The 16,075-nt window shown below is 38.5% G+C and overlaps 1 protein-coding gene across 6 annotated transcripts in view; it reads left to right on the top strand.

The window, feature by feature from the left end:
• The window catches only part of LOC105493643 (zinc finger CCCH-type containing 12C), a 79,191-nt gene that overhangs the window by 56,584 nt on the left and 6,532 nt on the right, over positions 1-16,075 (top strand). For all 6 annotated transcript variants that reach the window (XM_011761466.3, XM_011761462.3, XM_011761464.3 and 3 more), the window contains 3 exons: positions 4,639-4,778; positions 11,279-11,513; positions 15,294-15,400. In XM_011761466.3, coding sequence (XP_011759768.1) covers positions 4,639-4,778; positions 11,279-11,513; positions 15,294-15,400 — 482 coding nt within the window. The remainder of the gene's footprint in view (positions 1-4,638; positions 4,779-11,278; positions 11,514-15,293; positions 15,401-16,075) is intronic.

Below are 16,075 nucleotides of genomic sequence, written 5' to 3' on the forward strand. Positions count from 1 at the left end.
AAAAAGAGACCTACTGACAATATTCTAGGCATCTCATATTCTTCTACTGTTAAAGATGAATCAGATGGGACCTTCAGTGAGTTACCCATTTTGCTCAATTGTAACTTGGAATTTGCAGAGAGGCTTTGGAATTTTCCCTGAGTGGGAACCGAATCCCACTCAGCCAAAGTAGTCAGAGGGAGACTTTTTGGCAAACATTCAGAGTTCTTACCTAATCTCGGGTGACCACAAATCCTCCAACAAATTCACCCAGCAAAAGGACTCACTTGAGATATACCAATCTTCCTTATTGCCAAATTGTTGGGATAAAAAAGTAATCAAGGCCCAAAGGAACATGCTAATTCGTAAATGTAGAATTAACTAATTTTGTTACTGAGCAGAAAACCCCTGCGTCCCTGCAGACCGCCCATAAGTGGCTATAGAGCTATGATGAATGTCCTCTATTTACATGGAATTAAAGCTACGGTCCTTTTTTAGTAAATAGTCAACAGATAGTTCATTTGCATCAGTAGCTACATGGCACTTACTCTGACATCCTGTTTATCATCATTCCTTATCTGGCTCACTCTGATTTTGTAATTCTTTATCAGTACCTCCTCCAGTTGTCCCTTATATTGTATCTAGCATGTATGATGAGTCACATCCTTCATCATGCGTCAGTAAGGTTAGATTAAGTTCAGTCTCCCAAAACCTCTCCTAGCGTGACAAGTCCCATCTGCGGGTTTGAGCCGCCAGGTAATTGTCTGCTCAGGCTTAAGTTATTATACTACGAATGATTCTGGATCTTGATGCCTGACACGGACTTCCAAGACAACCGTAGCCATTCTGGAGATTTCTCTGTTAGCGTTCATTTTGGGGCCTGATCAGGGGAATACTGGCTAGGAAAGTCCTGGTAACTCAGGGACCCACCCTGCTCATCCCCACTTACCTGCCTTTCCCTCGCCGTTTAAAAGATAAGAACAGTAGCTTGTCCCCAAGTGCCATCTAAGGCTGGGGGGAGGATGAAAGGCAGCTGCCAATTGTATTGAATCTAATTTCGAGTTCCTGTGAGGTTTTACTGTACCTGGATGCAGAGCTACTGTGTTTTAGAGAAAGTACGCCTTCCGCTTTATGGAAGTATTGCCAAATTGCTCTCCCAAATAGTTATACCAATTTACACTCCCACCTGTGATGTATGAGTTCCTACTTTCACACATTCTTGGCAACATCTGGTGTTTGCAGACTTTATTTTTACCAATCTGATGGGTGTGAAGTAGTGTCTCATTTTGGCTTTAATTTGCATTTCTTTACTATTGAACATCTTTTCAAACTGTGTTCATTGGTCATTTGAGTTTCCTCTTCTGTGAATTGATTGTTCATATCTTTTGCCTTAAAAAACAACTGGCTACCTCTTTTAATATATGAGAGTACTTTATATTCTGAGTACTAACCTTTTGATTGGTTTTACATGTTACAAATCTCTTCTCCAAAGCTATGACCTGTTGTGTTTTTTTTGTTTTTTTTTTTTATGGAGTCTTTTGTATAAAGAACTTTCATGTGCCCCAATATATCTATTTTTCTTAATAGCATGTAGTTCTATGTCTTGTTTAAGAAGTATTTTCCTATCCTGATGTGAATGTCTCTGGTAATTTCTTCTAAAACTTTTATAATTTTTCTTTTCATATTTAAATATTTGATCTATCAACAATTTATTTTTTGTATATGGTGTGAGATTAAAATGCAGTTTTATTTTTTCCATAGGAATAACCAGTTGCCCTAGTACCATTTGCTAAATAGTTCATCTTTTCCTCATTGATTTATAATGTCACCTTATTGCTGGCCTTTTGTTTTTCTGTATTAATTTTAAGATTAGCCTCTCAAGTTCTGTGAAAAAAACCTTTGGAGAATTTGATTGGAATTGCAACATACAGATAAATTTGAAATCACTTGCCGTCTTTATTAATCGAATCTTACTGTCCATAAAAATAATATATTGTTCTTTTATTTAAGTCTTCCCTTATGCCCTTTAATATAGGTTTTCGATTTTCAGTTTATCCATAAAGCTCTTGCATGTCTTTTTTTTAAAGATTGGTATGGATTTTATTACATTACAAATTGGATCTTTTTAAATTAAAATTGTACATTGGTTTTGCTGCTATAGCAACACTAATTTTTTAACAAGACGTTATATCTGCAATGTAATAACATATTGTGGTGGAAGAGTGTATCGTATGTATGGTACAGATTCCTACTATCTGTTGAAATCTGTTCTATGACCTAGTACATAGCCAATTTATTTATAAAGTTTCCATATTTTTAAAAATATTTTTTCTCTTTAGTTTTGTGTAGAATTTGTATATGTCCATTAGATCAAGCTTGTAATTGATTATTGCAATTATCTATATCCTTATTCAATGTTTTCTTCTTCTGTCAATTAGTATGGTTGTGGATTTTTTTCATTTTGTCTAGTAATTCTGTGATCTTTTGTGTTACTGATTTGGAGATGAGTTTAGAATGACTATAGCTTCCTATTAACTATTACATAATAACTTTTCTGCTCCTAATAATGGCTTTTGCCATAGAATATATTTCTTGGTATTCATAGAGCTGTGCCAGTTTTCTTTTGGTTCATGGTATGCCTAGCATAGCAATTAGGGATGTTTTCAGCTGCAGACAACAGAAAACTTGACCACAGTTTCTTAAACACGTGGAGGATTATGTGTTTCTCAACAAGATGGAGATATTTACCACTAACGGTGTGCCGTTTTTCATCCTCATCCTTGTTTTTTCCCTGTGAGTCTTTGTGGAGAGGGAGGATAATGAAACAACCTTTAATATCAGAATGGCATAGTACAGTATCCTGTTTTATCATCTATAGAATCTTTATCCCGTAATTGTAAATGGTTTGCTGTTTACACACATTTTATGAAAGTAAAAGTTATTTAATTAATTAGGAGATAGAATTTCCTGTTTCTAGAGTAAATGTGACAGTTATCCTTACCAAATGAAATTACCAGGAAGAAATGTTTATGCAGGCCTGTCGTTAGAGCCAGAAGCAATTAAATGCTCAACTCTCAGTAAACCAAGTATCATTAGTTTACTGGCAAAGCTTATTATAGTAGATTTCAGACAAGATCCAGTGCGTTCAGGGTGGTATGGCCGTAGACACAATGCAATAGATTTCAAAGCATTAATGCAAAGTAAAATTATAGTGAGGTTTTAGCAAGCTGACTTTTTGTATCTAGGAATACTTGGTACATGTGTTCTCTCTAGAGATACCATTTTCTACAGTTTTTCTGAAGACTGATTTCAGTATTTCAGTATTTTCCATGAAACCTAATATCACTTGGTACCTTTTGCTGGAGCATTCACCAGGCTATCAGGTCACCCTTCTTACCTATAAAATGACCTCAAAATTTCCCTTTCCTTATCCCATTCCCTGAAACTTAGTGCATCTGATTTCCCATCTAATCATGCTGACCATTAGGACAGGACTATGGAACCAGGTATTGTTTCTTGTTTGTATTTGGAGCCTTCAGCATCTACAAAGCAAGTTAGTCTATTTCTGTTTTTTACTAAAAATGATTAACCATATGTTAGATGGTACTAGGGTTTCCCAGGGAACCCTAGAACAAAATATGAATATGCCTAATGTTTAGTTTCTGCTAAAGGTTAATAAAGCATTTACCTACATTATTTCATTCAGCCCTCCTTAGTCCTAAGAAGAAAAAATATCTCCATTATAGATAACAAATAGAGCCTTCACACTATAAAAGAACATAATTATTGCATTCAAAGCAGGAGACTTTTTCTTCAAAAACATTGGAATTAGTATTTTTTTTTTTAATTAGTAGGTTAAAGTGTACAAGTAGGGCCTGGTACTAGATAAATACTTACTGAATGACTACACTCTTAGTTGGGCATTTTCTTTTAGGCACTAAAGCTGCTAATCCAATTTTGAATGCCGTTTTGTCATCATTTATTCTTGTCCAACACAATATAGTTGAACAGAAACTAGGTGTCTTTTTACTGCAGTGTATGCAAAGTGTTTCTTCTATGGAGTTAAGCATTGTGAACATGTTTTTCCTTTCAGTGAGTGTGTAGTATGTTGTTTTACATTGGTCACCTAATAAAGTTTGTGCATTACTCAGTCATTGAGTATTGAAATATACACTAAGAACTTTTGAGAAAGAAAAGTTTTTAGAAACTTGTAACTATTTACTTATGAGTTTTTACAGATTTTTTTACAAATGATTTTTACCACTGTTTTTACAGATTTTTTTTTCTGTATTGAGTTCTTGACATTTGACTGACATTCTTCTTGCTGTGGTTGAAAGAAGCCCTTTCTGTTTTCTTTATTCTGATCAAAAACAGCTTGTGTCTTTCTGACTAGTTAACCTTTACAGCTTTACCTTTGAAAACTCACTTTTGTTTCTTCTCTGGAAAATAATCATCCCAATTTTCTTTTGTGTCTTTCCTCACAGATCTTGATTTTTCAGCTTAGTTATCTTGATGTGTCTCTGAGCTATAAACTCCATTTTAAATCTGACATCTCTTATTACTGTTGTAATTATGTAATAATTGCTGTTTATAAACTTGAATTAATTTACTTAAATTTAGGTTTTATTGTGTTTTAAGTGTTCTGTAATAATCTTTCAGCCATGGAAACAAAGAAGTATTTTCCTGCAGAGGAATAAAATTGGCAGTGGATTGGTTTTTGGAAAGAGGCCACAAAGATATTACAGTTTTTGTTCCTGCGTGGAGGAAAGAGCAATCCCGACCTGATGCTCTCATTACAGGTAGGCTTATTCCAGGCGGCTGCTTGTTCCTCGCTTTCCTGTAATTCCCATGCAGTGTCTGGCACTGTCAGGTATCCTAAATCCGTTTCGCTTACTCCGTGTATGCAGTGGGACACTAACGTTGGTTTTTGTTGTTGTTGTTTTCTGAGATGGAGTCACACACGGTCACCCAGGCTGGAGTACAGTGGTGCGATCTTGGCTCACTGCAACCTCCACCTCCCAGGTTCAAGCGATTCTCGTGCCTCAACCTGCCAAGTAGCTGGTACTACAGGCACGCACCACCACACCCAGCTAATTTTTCTATTTTTAGTAGAGACAGGGTTTCACCCTGTTGGCCAGGCTGGTCTTGAACTCCTGACCTCAACTGATCTGCTCACCTGTATGAGTTTCAGGCAATGATGGCCTCTATAACTGTTCACTCCCAAAGTGCTGGGATTACAGGCATGAGCTGCCATGCCTGTCCTGGTTTTGAGTTTGAAAACTATCTGGTTTTATTAATTAAACATTAATCATCACTACATAAGCCAGGTGTTTTTGTCTTTACTTTTATGGAAATTCTGACTTCAAATTTTGGGAAATTCTGACCTTTAGAGAGATGCCAGAAGTCACAAGATCTGGATCCAAATTCTGGCTTTGCTGCTCACTAGCTGTGAAGACCTTGAGCCACACAATGAACCCTTTTGGGCCCCAATTTTCTCATGTGCTATTGTGACATTAGGTGGTGGTCAGATTCTAATAACAACAGTTCAAAAAAGACATGTAAGACCATAAGATGTGCTTCAGTCCAGTAGAAAGAAATGTATTTTGCATTATGTTGTAGTGTTTAAATGTCTGAGTTTCAGGCAATGATATCCTCTATAACTGTTCATTACTGTTGTTGAACATTTTGCCCAATTGCAGTGATTTACAATCAACCTCCAACCTTTCTTGTCCTTCTCTCCACATCCAGTATTGACAAAAACTGAGGCACCTGTGTAAAGAAAACTGTAAAACATTTTAAATAAAAAACAAAGAGACCACCTAATATATACCCAAAGGGTATGATTAAGATTTAATTTTCAGCCGCACACAGTGGCTCATGCTTGTAATCCCAGCACTTTGGGAGGCTGAGGCAGGCGTATCAGTTGAGCTCAGTAGTTCGAGACCAGCCTGGGCAACATGGTGAAACCCTGTTTCTACCAAAAATCCAAAAAAAATTAGCCGGGTGTGGTGGTATGTGCTATGGTCCCAGCTACCTGAGAGGCTGAAGTGGGAGAATCACTTGAGCCCTGGAGGCGGAAGTTGCAGTAAGCTGAGATCGTGCCACTGCACTCCAACCTGGGTGACACAGTGAGACCCCATCTCAAAAAAAAAATAAGACTTAATTTTTATGTATAATTATTATGTCATTGTTAAATTAACATAAGAATGAATAGGCAAGTCATGGTGGAGCCCAGAGCATGGAACCAGACCCTAGCCTATGTATATAAACGTAAAGCAGAGAGGTCATAATTCAACCAGTAGTACCAAATATTGGATAACCCTTTGGGAAAAGTGTACTTGTTTAGACCCTTATCTTACACCATATAACAATAAATTCCAGATGATTGAAGACTTAATTGTCAAAAATCAAACCATCAGAGACCAAAAGAATTTTCTAAATTTAAAACTTTTAGAAGAAATTACTTAAGGAAAAGAGAGATAAAATTATATCAAAATTAAAGCTCCTGCATTTTGAGAAACTTTCTTAAAAATGATAATCGACCAGTTGCCTAAGGAAAAAAAATCCAACAAAGAATCATGTCCTTAATACAAAGAGCTCATACAGATTGATTAAAAAAACAAACAAACTTCTTTCCGGTATATAAGCATCAAAAGGCTAGGAATAGACAACTCCCAGAATGCAAGCACTAAATAAGAAAAAAAGTTCAACCCAATTAGTAATTAAATAAATGCAAATCTAAACAATGTTATTTTTTACCCAACAAATTAGCAGAGATGGCCAGACGCAGAGGCTCACGCCTGTAATCCCAACACTTTGGGAGGCCAAGGCGGATGGATCACTTGAGGTCACGAGTTCAAGACCAGCCTGGCCAACATGGTGAAACCCTGTCTCCACTAAAAACACAAAAAATTAGCCAGGCCTGGTGGCGGGCACCTGTAATCCCAGCTATTAGGGAGGCTGAGACAGGAGAATTGCTTGAACCCAGGAAGCGGGGGTTGCAGTGAGCTGAGATCACACCATCACACTCCAGCCTGGACAACTGAACAAGACTCCATCTCAAAAAAAAAAAAAAAAATTAGCAGAAAGTAAAAATTTGATAACACTCATTTCCCTGAAGCAGTTACTCATAGGCTGCTGTGGAAGTTGTTGCAACCTGTCAAGAAAGTAGTTGGTCTTAAAATATTAATATTCTTGGATCTACTAGTTCGCCTTCTAAGAATAAGTTCCAAGAGAATAAGAAGAAGTACAGACAAATACTTATGACCAAAGACATCCCATGCAGTATTATTATTTAGAATAGAAAAAAAAAGTGTTCATTCATTAGAAGAATGGTTCAATCAATTAGGATGTATCAATATGATAGAATATGCATTAGAATGTTCAGGCAGAATTTTTAATGATCTGCGGAAATGCTGTTTTACATAAAAGGCAGATTTTATTTTATAGACAGACACACAGACAGGCATACATATATATATACACACATATATCAACAATGGAAAGAACAAAATACACAGAAAATGATGAGAAGGAAATATACCAAACTGTTAACAGTAATTGCCTCTTGGTTGCAACTTTGTGAGGTCTTTATTTCTCCCTGCTTCTTAGTACTTGTCCTTACCTTTCTAATTTTCTACAGGAACCTAACAATGTTTTGATAATGGGGGAAGGGATAAAGTAAACTAAAAAAAGAAAAACAATATTTAAGCATGTAAATGACTTTAAAGCTTCCTGAACATGAAAGGAATATGAAAGCAAGAAGAAGAGAAAATGATAGTACACTGTGTCTAAGTTTAGTTTTAAAAATACCAGCATGCAGGCCGGGCGCGGTGGCTCAAGCCTGTAATCCCAGTACTTTGGGAGGCCGAGGTGGGTGGATCACGAAGTCAGGAGATCGAGACCATCCTGGCTAACATGGTGAAACCCCGTCTCTGCTAAAAATACAAAAAACTAGCCGGGCGTGGTGGCGGGCGCCTGTAGTCCCAGCTACTCGGAGGCTGAGGCAGGAGAATGGCGTAAACCCGGGAGGCGGAGCTTGCAGTGAGCCGAGATCGCGCCACTGCACTCCAGCCTGGGTGACACAGCGAGACTCCGTCTCAAAAAAAAAAAAAAAAAAAAATACCAGCATGGCAGTCCCTGGAACACATCAGTATGCAGACTGCTTTGTAAAATGCCAAACTAATGTCAGAGGCTTTTAGGTGTTATAATCCCAGGGTAATAATTCTCTTGACTAAATCCCTCAACCAGATAATACCTGGTAAATTGAGTAGCCTAATACTCTTTCACTGCACCAAAAAAAGACACTTGATAAGAAATATTTTCAAGTTGTCAGCATCGTAGATTCAGATTAGCACTTTTGCCAATCTTCCATTCATTTATCAAATATTAAACAAGCACTAGCTGTGTATCAAGTGCTGTGCTAAGAACTAGAAATTCAGTTAACTTTCTAGTTTTACTGAACCCATATTACTTAGGTCAGGATTATTTATGTCATTCTAATTAATGTCCTTCTAACCTCATTAACAAATGCAAATTAAGCATGATGACTGTGAGGCCACCGAACTTAATCTACAACTCACTTTGGTGAGGATCAAGACATGGCATAGATGAGTAAACATCCTCGCAAATAATAAAATGCCATAGATTACTCATGAATGTAAGACTATGAATGAACTGAAAGACTTCAGAGTATATCGGTTTAAGTAACTCATTTATTCACTCCACAGTCACTGAACATCTACTGGTATGCCTCATGGACTGGGTGCTGATACAAAGATAAATGACATATGGCACCTGCCCTCAAAATGCTTATCAGGTTAACACACAAAACTATAATATGACAACTCCTATAATTGAGACGGGGCACTCGATTTTGCATTGGTATTCTTTCGTTTCTAAAAGAGATCAACAGTAGGCCGGCCCAGTGGCTCACACCTGTAATCCCAGCACCTTGGGAGGCCCAGGCGGGCGGATCACGAGATCAGGAGTTCGAGACCACCCTGGCCAATATGGTGAAACCCTGTCTCTACTAAAATTACAAAACTTAGCTGGGCATGGTGGCGCACGCTTGTAGTCCCAGCTACTCAGGAGGCTGAGGCAGAAGAATCGCTTGAACCTGGAAGGTGGAGGTTGTAGTGAGCTGAGATCGCACCAGTGCACTCCAGCCTGGGAGACGGAGCAAGATTCCGTCTCAAAAAAAAAAAAGAGATCGGCGATCGGCAGTTACATCTATTAAACAAAATTAAGTTGAAGAGCACAGTGTTTATTGAGAGCTTGCCAGGCACTGTGCTAGCTGCTTTGCTGTAAGTTAACTCATGTACTTCTCATAGTTTATCAACTGCATTTGACAACATGGAGAAACAGGCTCAACAAGATTGTGATTTTCTGATGTGGAAAGTGGCAGAACCTGAGATTTGTCCATGATTTGCTGATGCCCACATTTCTTCCACTCATACAAAGGTCTGGTCTTTTTTTTTTTTTTTTTTTTTTTTGAGACAGAGTCTCACTCTGTTGCCCAGGCTGGAGAGCAGTGGCGTGATCTCAGCTCACTGCAACCTTTACTTCCCAGGGTTCAAGCAATTCTCCTGCCTCAGCTTCTCGGGTAGCTGGGATTACAGGTGTGCACCATCACGCTCATCTAATTTTTGTATTTTTCGTAAAGACAGGGTTTTGCTATGTTGACCAGGCTGGTCTTAAACTCCTGAGCTCAAGCAGTCTGCCTGCCTCAGCCTCCTAAATGTCTGGTCTTAATGAATTCTTCTGTCAGGAGCATCATCAATCTGTATGCCAGGATTAGAGCTGACCCACGTCACTCTTCCATCCGTACCCAGCTCACACTTCTGCTGTGGCAATTACAACTCTTGCTTACCTGGCTTATGTGTCTGTCCAGTGCAGTGAGACTGAGGCTCCTTTGGAGAGGTCATTTTTAGTCTTGATGGCTGTTAACACCTAGCACAATACCAGGAAGGTATGTAATAATCATCTGTTGCGGAGATGGATTGAAAAAAACTTAGTAAGTCCAGTTAATAAGCCTTGAGAAGTAGTGAGCTTTTAGAAAAAAAAAAAAATCCTGACATCTGTAGGTTTGTGCCCCGTACTCTGTGCCAGAATTTACAATGGTGGAAAAATGGGGGACAGAGGAGCAAAAGTAGAAGGAAAGGATGGTTGAAAGAGAATTTTTATCATTGATCAACATATGAACTCTCGTACCCTTTTTTAAATCACAAAACAAGTCAATAGAGTTACAAAGTGCCATAAGAGTATGCCAACCAGCCGGGCGCGAATGGCTCACTCCTGTAATCCCAGCACTTTGGGAGGCTGAGGCGAGTGGATTACCTGAGGTCAGGAGTTCAAGACCAGCCTGGCCAACATGGTGAAACCCCGTCTCTACTAAAAATACAAAAATTAGCCAGGCATGGTGACAGGTGCCTGTAATCCCAGCTACTCAGAAGGCTGAGGCACAAGAATCACTTGAACTGGGGAGATGGAGGTTGCAGTGAGCCAAGATCATACCACTGCACTCCAGCCTGGGCGATAGAGCAAAACTCAGTCACAAAAAAAAAGACTATGCCAACCACAGACAAAATGAGCATCTCTCTACCCGGCCTTTTCTAATCAACAGATGCTTTCTCCACATAATCACTTCTTACTTCTTACTCAGTTCGACCCCCACGAGAATGCTGGCATTCATTACCCTGTCTCACAGAAAGGTCATGAAGCATATCATAGCCATGTTCATAACAACACTTGTGACCTCACTGCCTCCTCTCTCTCTGAACTTTCTGCATTTAAAGATTTTTCCCTTTGCTACCTCGACAACTTCTGCTTCCTTTCATACTCTCCCACTAGTTGGAAGAAAACAACTACAAAATATGTGAACAAACTTAGGAGGAAAAAAATGTATTGCTCACACCTGAACCCCACACAACATATAGCTGCTCTGTTAGAACGGTTTTCAAGTAGGAACGTGGAAGAAGCTGTGTCCATAGTGGTCGTGCTGATGGCTCCAGCTCTTAAGCAAAAGCTTCACATAATGACAGAATTTGCCCAGTCATGTTTCAATTTTACACTGTTCATATTTTTTAACTATTTTTAAAGCCTTTATTATTAAAATTCCTGAAGGAAAAATACTATTGAGAGTTGGAAATTATGTTGTATCTACAAATTAAATCATAATCCCTAATTAAAGGACTACATATATACAGCTAATGTTTTAGAATTTCACATTGTATGAAAGTTGCCATGTGTGTTATCTGTGTATTTCCTTTCTGAAATCCTACCATCATTATTCTTGCAGATCAGGAAATTTTACGTAAGTTAGAAAAGGAGAAAATCCTGGTGTTCACGCCATCCCGGCGAGTGCAGGGGAGGAGAGTGGTGTGCTATGACGACAGGTTCATCGTGAAGCTGGCTTTTGAGTCGGATGGTATCATTGTGTCCAATGATAACTACAGGGATTTGGCTAACGAGAAACCAGAATGGAAGAAGTTCATAGATGAACGATTATTAATGTATTCATTTGTCAATGACAAGTAAGTAAAACCATTTACTTGCCAATGATATTGCTTCTGTGAAAATATAACTATCCCTGGTAGCTGCTACAGAATTCTCTTTTTGCCACTGTCCAGACCTCAAACAGGTTTCTAACAACTGATCTCCCCACTGTTCCTCAGTGGGAGTCAGGAAAACTGCAGAATCATTGCCACAGGAGGCCCGGTGTGAGTGGCAGGCCCCACCTTTCCCTGTAAGTCACTCACAGAACACCTAAGGTACAGGAAGTCTTCTAAGACTCTGTCTGAAGAACCTGAGGAAATAGACATAGGGGGAATTCCCATCTTCACCCTCAAAGGGGACTGCCTTTCAAAATCAATGTAGAGCCTTGATAGCTTACTCAATAAGCCATGCTTGGCTTAACAACAGGGATATGTTCTGAGAAGTTCGTCCTCAGGCGATTTCGTCATGGGTGTGAACATCGTAGAGTGTACTTACACAAACCTAGCTGGTCCAGCCTACCACACACCTAGGCGATATGATACATACAGCCTGTTGCTCCCAGGCTACCTTTTATAGCATGCTAGTGTACTGAATACTGTAGGCAATTGTAATACAGTGGTACGATATGCTTGTATATCTAAACATACCTAAACACTGAAGAGGTATATTTACCATAAAATATGCTATAAAAGATTTCTAAATGGTACGTCTCTATAGGGCACTTAACCATGAGTGGAGCTTGCAGGATGGGAAGTTGTCCTAAGTGAGTCAGTGAGTGTATGGTGAGTGAATGCGAAGGGCTAGGACATTACCATAAACCACCGTAGACTTTGTAAACTCCGTATACTTAGGCTATGCCAAATTTATCAAAAAATACTTTTTTTTTCAATAATGTATTAACCTTGGCTTATAACTTTTTTACTATTAATATATAAACTTCTTAGTTTTTAAAACGTTTTTCTCTTTTGTAATAACACTTAGCTTAAAACATGGTGCAGCTGTACAAAAACATTTTCTTTCTTTATAGCCTTATTCTATATGCCCTTTTCTATTTTTATGTTTTTCTTTCTTTTTAAAGTTTTTGTTAAAAACTAAGACACAAGCACATTATCCTAGGCCTATACAGGGTCAGGAGCATCAGAATCACTGTCCTCCACCTCCACATATTGTTCCTCTGGAAGGTCTCCCGGGGCAGTACTGTGCGTGGAGCTGTCATCTGCCATGGTAACAATGCCTTTTGAAATACTTCCCGAAGAAGCTGCATAAAGCTGTTTTACAGTTAACATTTTTTTTAGAAGTAGAAGGAATACACTCTAAAATAAAAACAAAAGGTATAATATAGTAACTACATAAACCAGTAACGTAGTTGGGGACTTTTTAGTTTTCTTTTGTTTTTTTGTTTTTTGAGACGGAGTCTTGCACTGTCGCCCAGGCTGGAGTGCAGTGGCGCCATCTCGGCTCGCTGCAACTTCAGCCTCCCAGGTTCAAGCAATTCTCATTCCTCAGCCTCCTGAGTAGCGGGAATTACAGGCACGCCCCATCACACCTGGCGAATTTTTGTTTTTTTTTTTTAGTAGAGACAAGGTTTCACCATGTTGGCCAGGCTGGTCTCAAACTCCTGGCCTCAAGCTGTCTGTCTGTCTTGGCCTCCCAAAGTGCTAGGATTACAGGCGTGAGCCATGATGCACAGCCAGTAACGTCGTAGTTTATCAAGTATTATGCACAGTCCGTAATAGTATGTGCTACACTTTTATACGACTGGGGGCACAGTAGCTTTGTTTGTACCAGCATCAGCATGATCACAGACACATGCGTAATACATTATGCTATCACGTTACCAGCAACTTTTCAGCTCCACCGTCATATATGCAGTCCATTGTTGACCAAGCTGTTATACAGTGCGTGACTGTACATGAATTTTTAAAGTTCTTAAACTAATTTAAGATTCTGGCCGTGATGAGAGTCTAAAAGTTGATGAATGAACAAATGACATCAACAAGCATGTCTCATGAGAAGTAAATATATTTATAAATATGTAGAAAAAGTTCACCTCTTGTGCTAATTAAAAATGCAAATGAATCTAAAAAGAATATATTTTCTCACTCATTTAATTCACAACAATAGTTTTGTGTATGCCTCATGCTATTAAAGATGCACTGATATATTATTTGGCAGAGGTTCACAGAAGCCTCAAGAATATTGTGTTCTATCAACCCAGAAATCTCATTTCTTGGAATATATAATGAGGAATAAATAAAGACCAGATGTGTTCATTTCTGTATTATTTATAATTGCAAGAATTCAAGGGCAACTAAATGTACAATAGAGAAATCAATCAAATTATGATACATCTCCTACTGGAATATTATTCAGCTCTTCAGGGTTATTATGAAAAAAAGAATTATGCCAGGTGTGGTGGCTCACACCTGTAATCCTAGCACTTTGGGAGGCCAAGGTGGGTGGATCACCTGAGGCCAGGAGTTTGAGACCAGCCTGGCCAACATGGCAAAACCCCATCTCTACTAAACATCCAAAAAAAATTAGCTGGGCGTAGTGGTGGGCGCCTGTAATCCCAGCTACTTGGGAGGCTGAGGCAGGAGAATTGTTTGAACCCCGGGGGGCAGAGGTTGCAGTGAGCCGAGATCATACCACTTCACTCCAGCCTGGGTGAAACAGCAAAGCTCTGTGTCAAAAAGATAAAAAGAATTATTATGAAGGCTATTAAGAAACATGGGAAAGTTTTTTATGTTAAAAAGACAAAGTGTAAAATCATATTTGTGTTTGATTAAAGCCATGTAAAATGATATGTGCACAATGAAAATGACTTCAATCTAACACGGACATGGAAAGTAATTGTATTAAGATTGTGGGATTGAGTGACTTTATCTTCTGTTTTGTAACATGTAATGTTACCATATTGTTTTATAATACTGAACACTGTGTTTGCTAAGTGTTAATAATCAGCCATGTTGACACTCCTTTAAGGGTTCTTACATTATTCCCATTATTCACATTTTATAGGTAAATACTTGGGTTTAAGTTCAAATGGTGATATAACGAACAGCAGAATTCTTCAAGTGTAACTTCTTTTCATTATTCATGCCATAAATTCTTCTCTTCTTTATTAGTCCATCCAAAATACTAGGTTTATTTCCTTAGCATTTTTTCTATCTCAGCTGAGAAGCGCATTCAAATAGGAAAGAGAATAGATTGGAGTTAGATATAATTGAATCTCGACTGTGCCATGCGACATTGGATAAAAATCACCTAATTTATCTAAACCTAAATTAGAGAAGTTTACTTGTCTGTAAAATGGAGCCGATACTTCATGGGCTCATGGTTAGGACGCCATGGTGTAGTGTGTAAAGTGCCTGGCACTAACCCGTGTTCGGTAAGTTTGTGCCTTCCCATTGTGTTCTAGCCCCTCCCTTCTCAGCTGCTCCGCCTCGCTCCACCTGCAGCAATCTATTTCATGAGGTCTGTGTTGATGAAACTCCTAAAGTGTGACTGAAATCATTTTCTAAAACCCTTACAAAATCCCAAGACTGAGAGGAAGGAAGAATTAATAGGATATGCTCAACTCAAAACTTACTTGAATGAAAACAAATACAATTTCAGAGCTCGAAACAGTTGAATTTTCATTAAGACATGAGAACTTCATTTACTGATTTCTTTTTTACTCTGTAAACATTGAATCAAAACGCTTGGATTAAAATTTCAAAAAAAATTCCTTAGAGTGAACAAATCTTTGTCCTCTTTTTAGAATTAAATGATCAGCTTCCAACTTAGGTATCATTTTTTTATTTTCTCTGTGACAGGTTCATGCCCCCTGATGACCCTCTTGGCAGACATGGCCCCAGTCTGGATAATTTTCTGAGGAAGAAACCTATTGTTCCTGAACACAAAAAGCAGCCTTGTCCATATGGTAACTTGCATTATGAATATTGAGTATATGCCGTTAGAACACAATATATTATTAAACTTTTGTTAATAAAAATAAACACTTAAAATTTTGGATGGCATAATATGCAGGTCTTTGGATTCCAATTAAATTTCAGAAAATGTCTTGGCCATGAAAAAGAATTATTTTTACCTGTTTGGATTCAATACAAATGCATTTCCTTATATTAAAACATGGTTCAAAAAACACTGTTAATTCTACATGAAGTTAGCTTCGAAGTGAGTAAAAATTTGGAATTTTTTCATCTAGATACAAATCAGATTAGCATGGTTCTTTCGCCCTACAATAGTACACTGTGCTCTTCAAAACAGAATTTCCTACCTAATTATAAAGTCCTACTGGAAGAGAAGAGGCAGGGAGGAGTTGAGGACACAGAGGTATTAGCCAAAAGTTCTGGAGGTGGCTGGGCACAGTGGCTCAAACCTGTAATCCCAGTAGTTTGGGAGGCCAAAGTGGGCAGATCACATGAGGCCAGAAGTTGAGACCAGCTTAGGTAACATGGCGAAACCTTGTCTCTACTTAAAATACAAAACAATTCACCAGGCGTGGGGGCGCACGTCTGTAATCCCAGCTACTCAAGTGACTGAGGCATAAGAATTGCTTGAACCCAGGAGGCAGAGGTTGCAGTGAGCTGAGATC

The sequence above is a fragment of the Macaca nemestrina genome, chromosome 12 (genome assembly GCF_043159975.1).
Source record: "Macaca nemestrina isolate mMacNem1 chromosome 12, mMacNem.hap1, whole genome shotgun sequence".
Classification (NCBI taxonomy): Eukaryota; Metazoa; Chordata; class Mammalia; order Primates; family Cercopithecidae; genus Macaca; species Macaca nemestrina.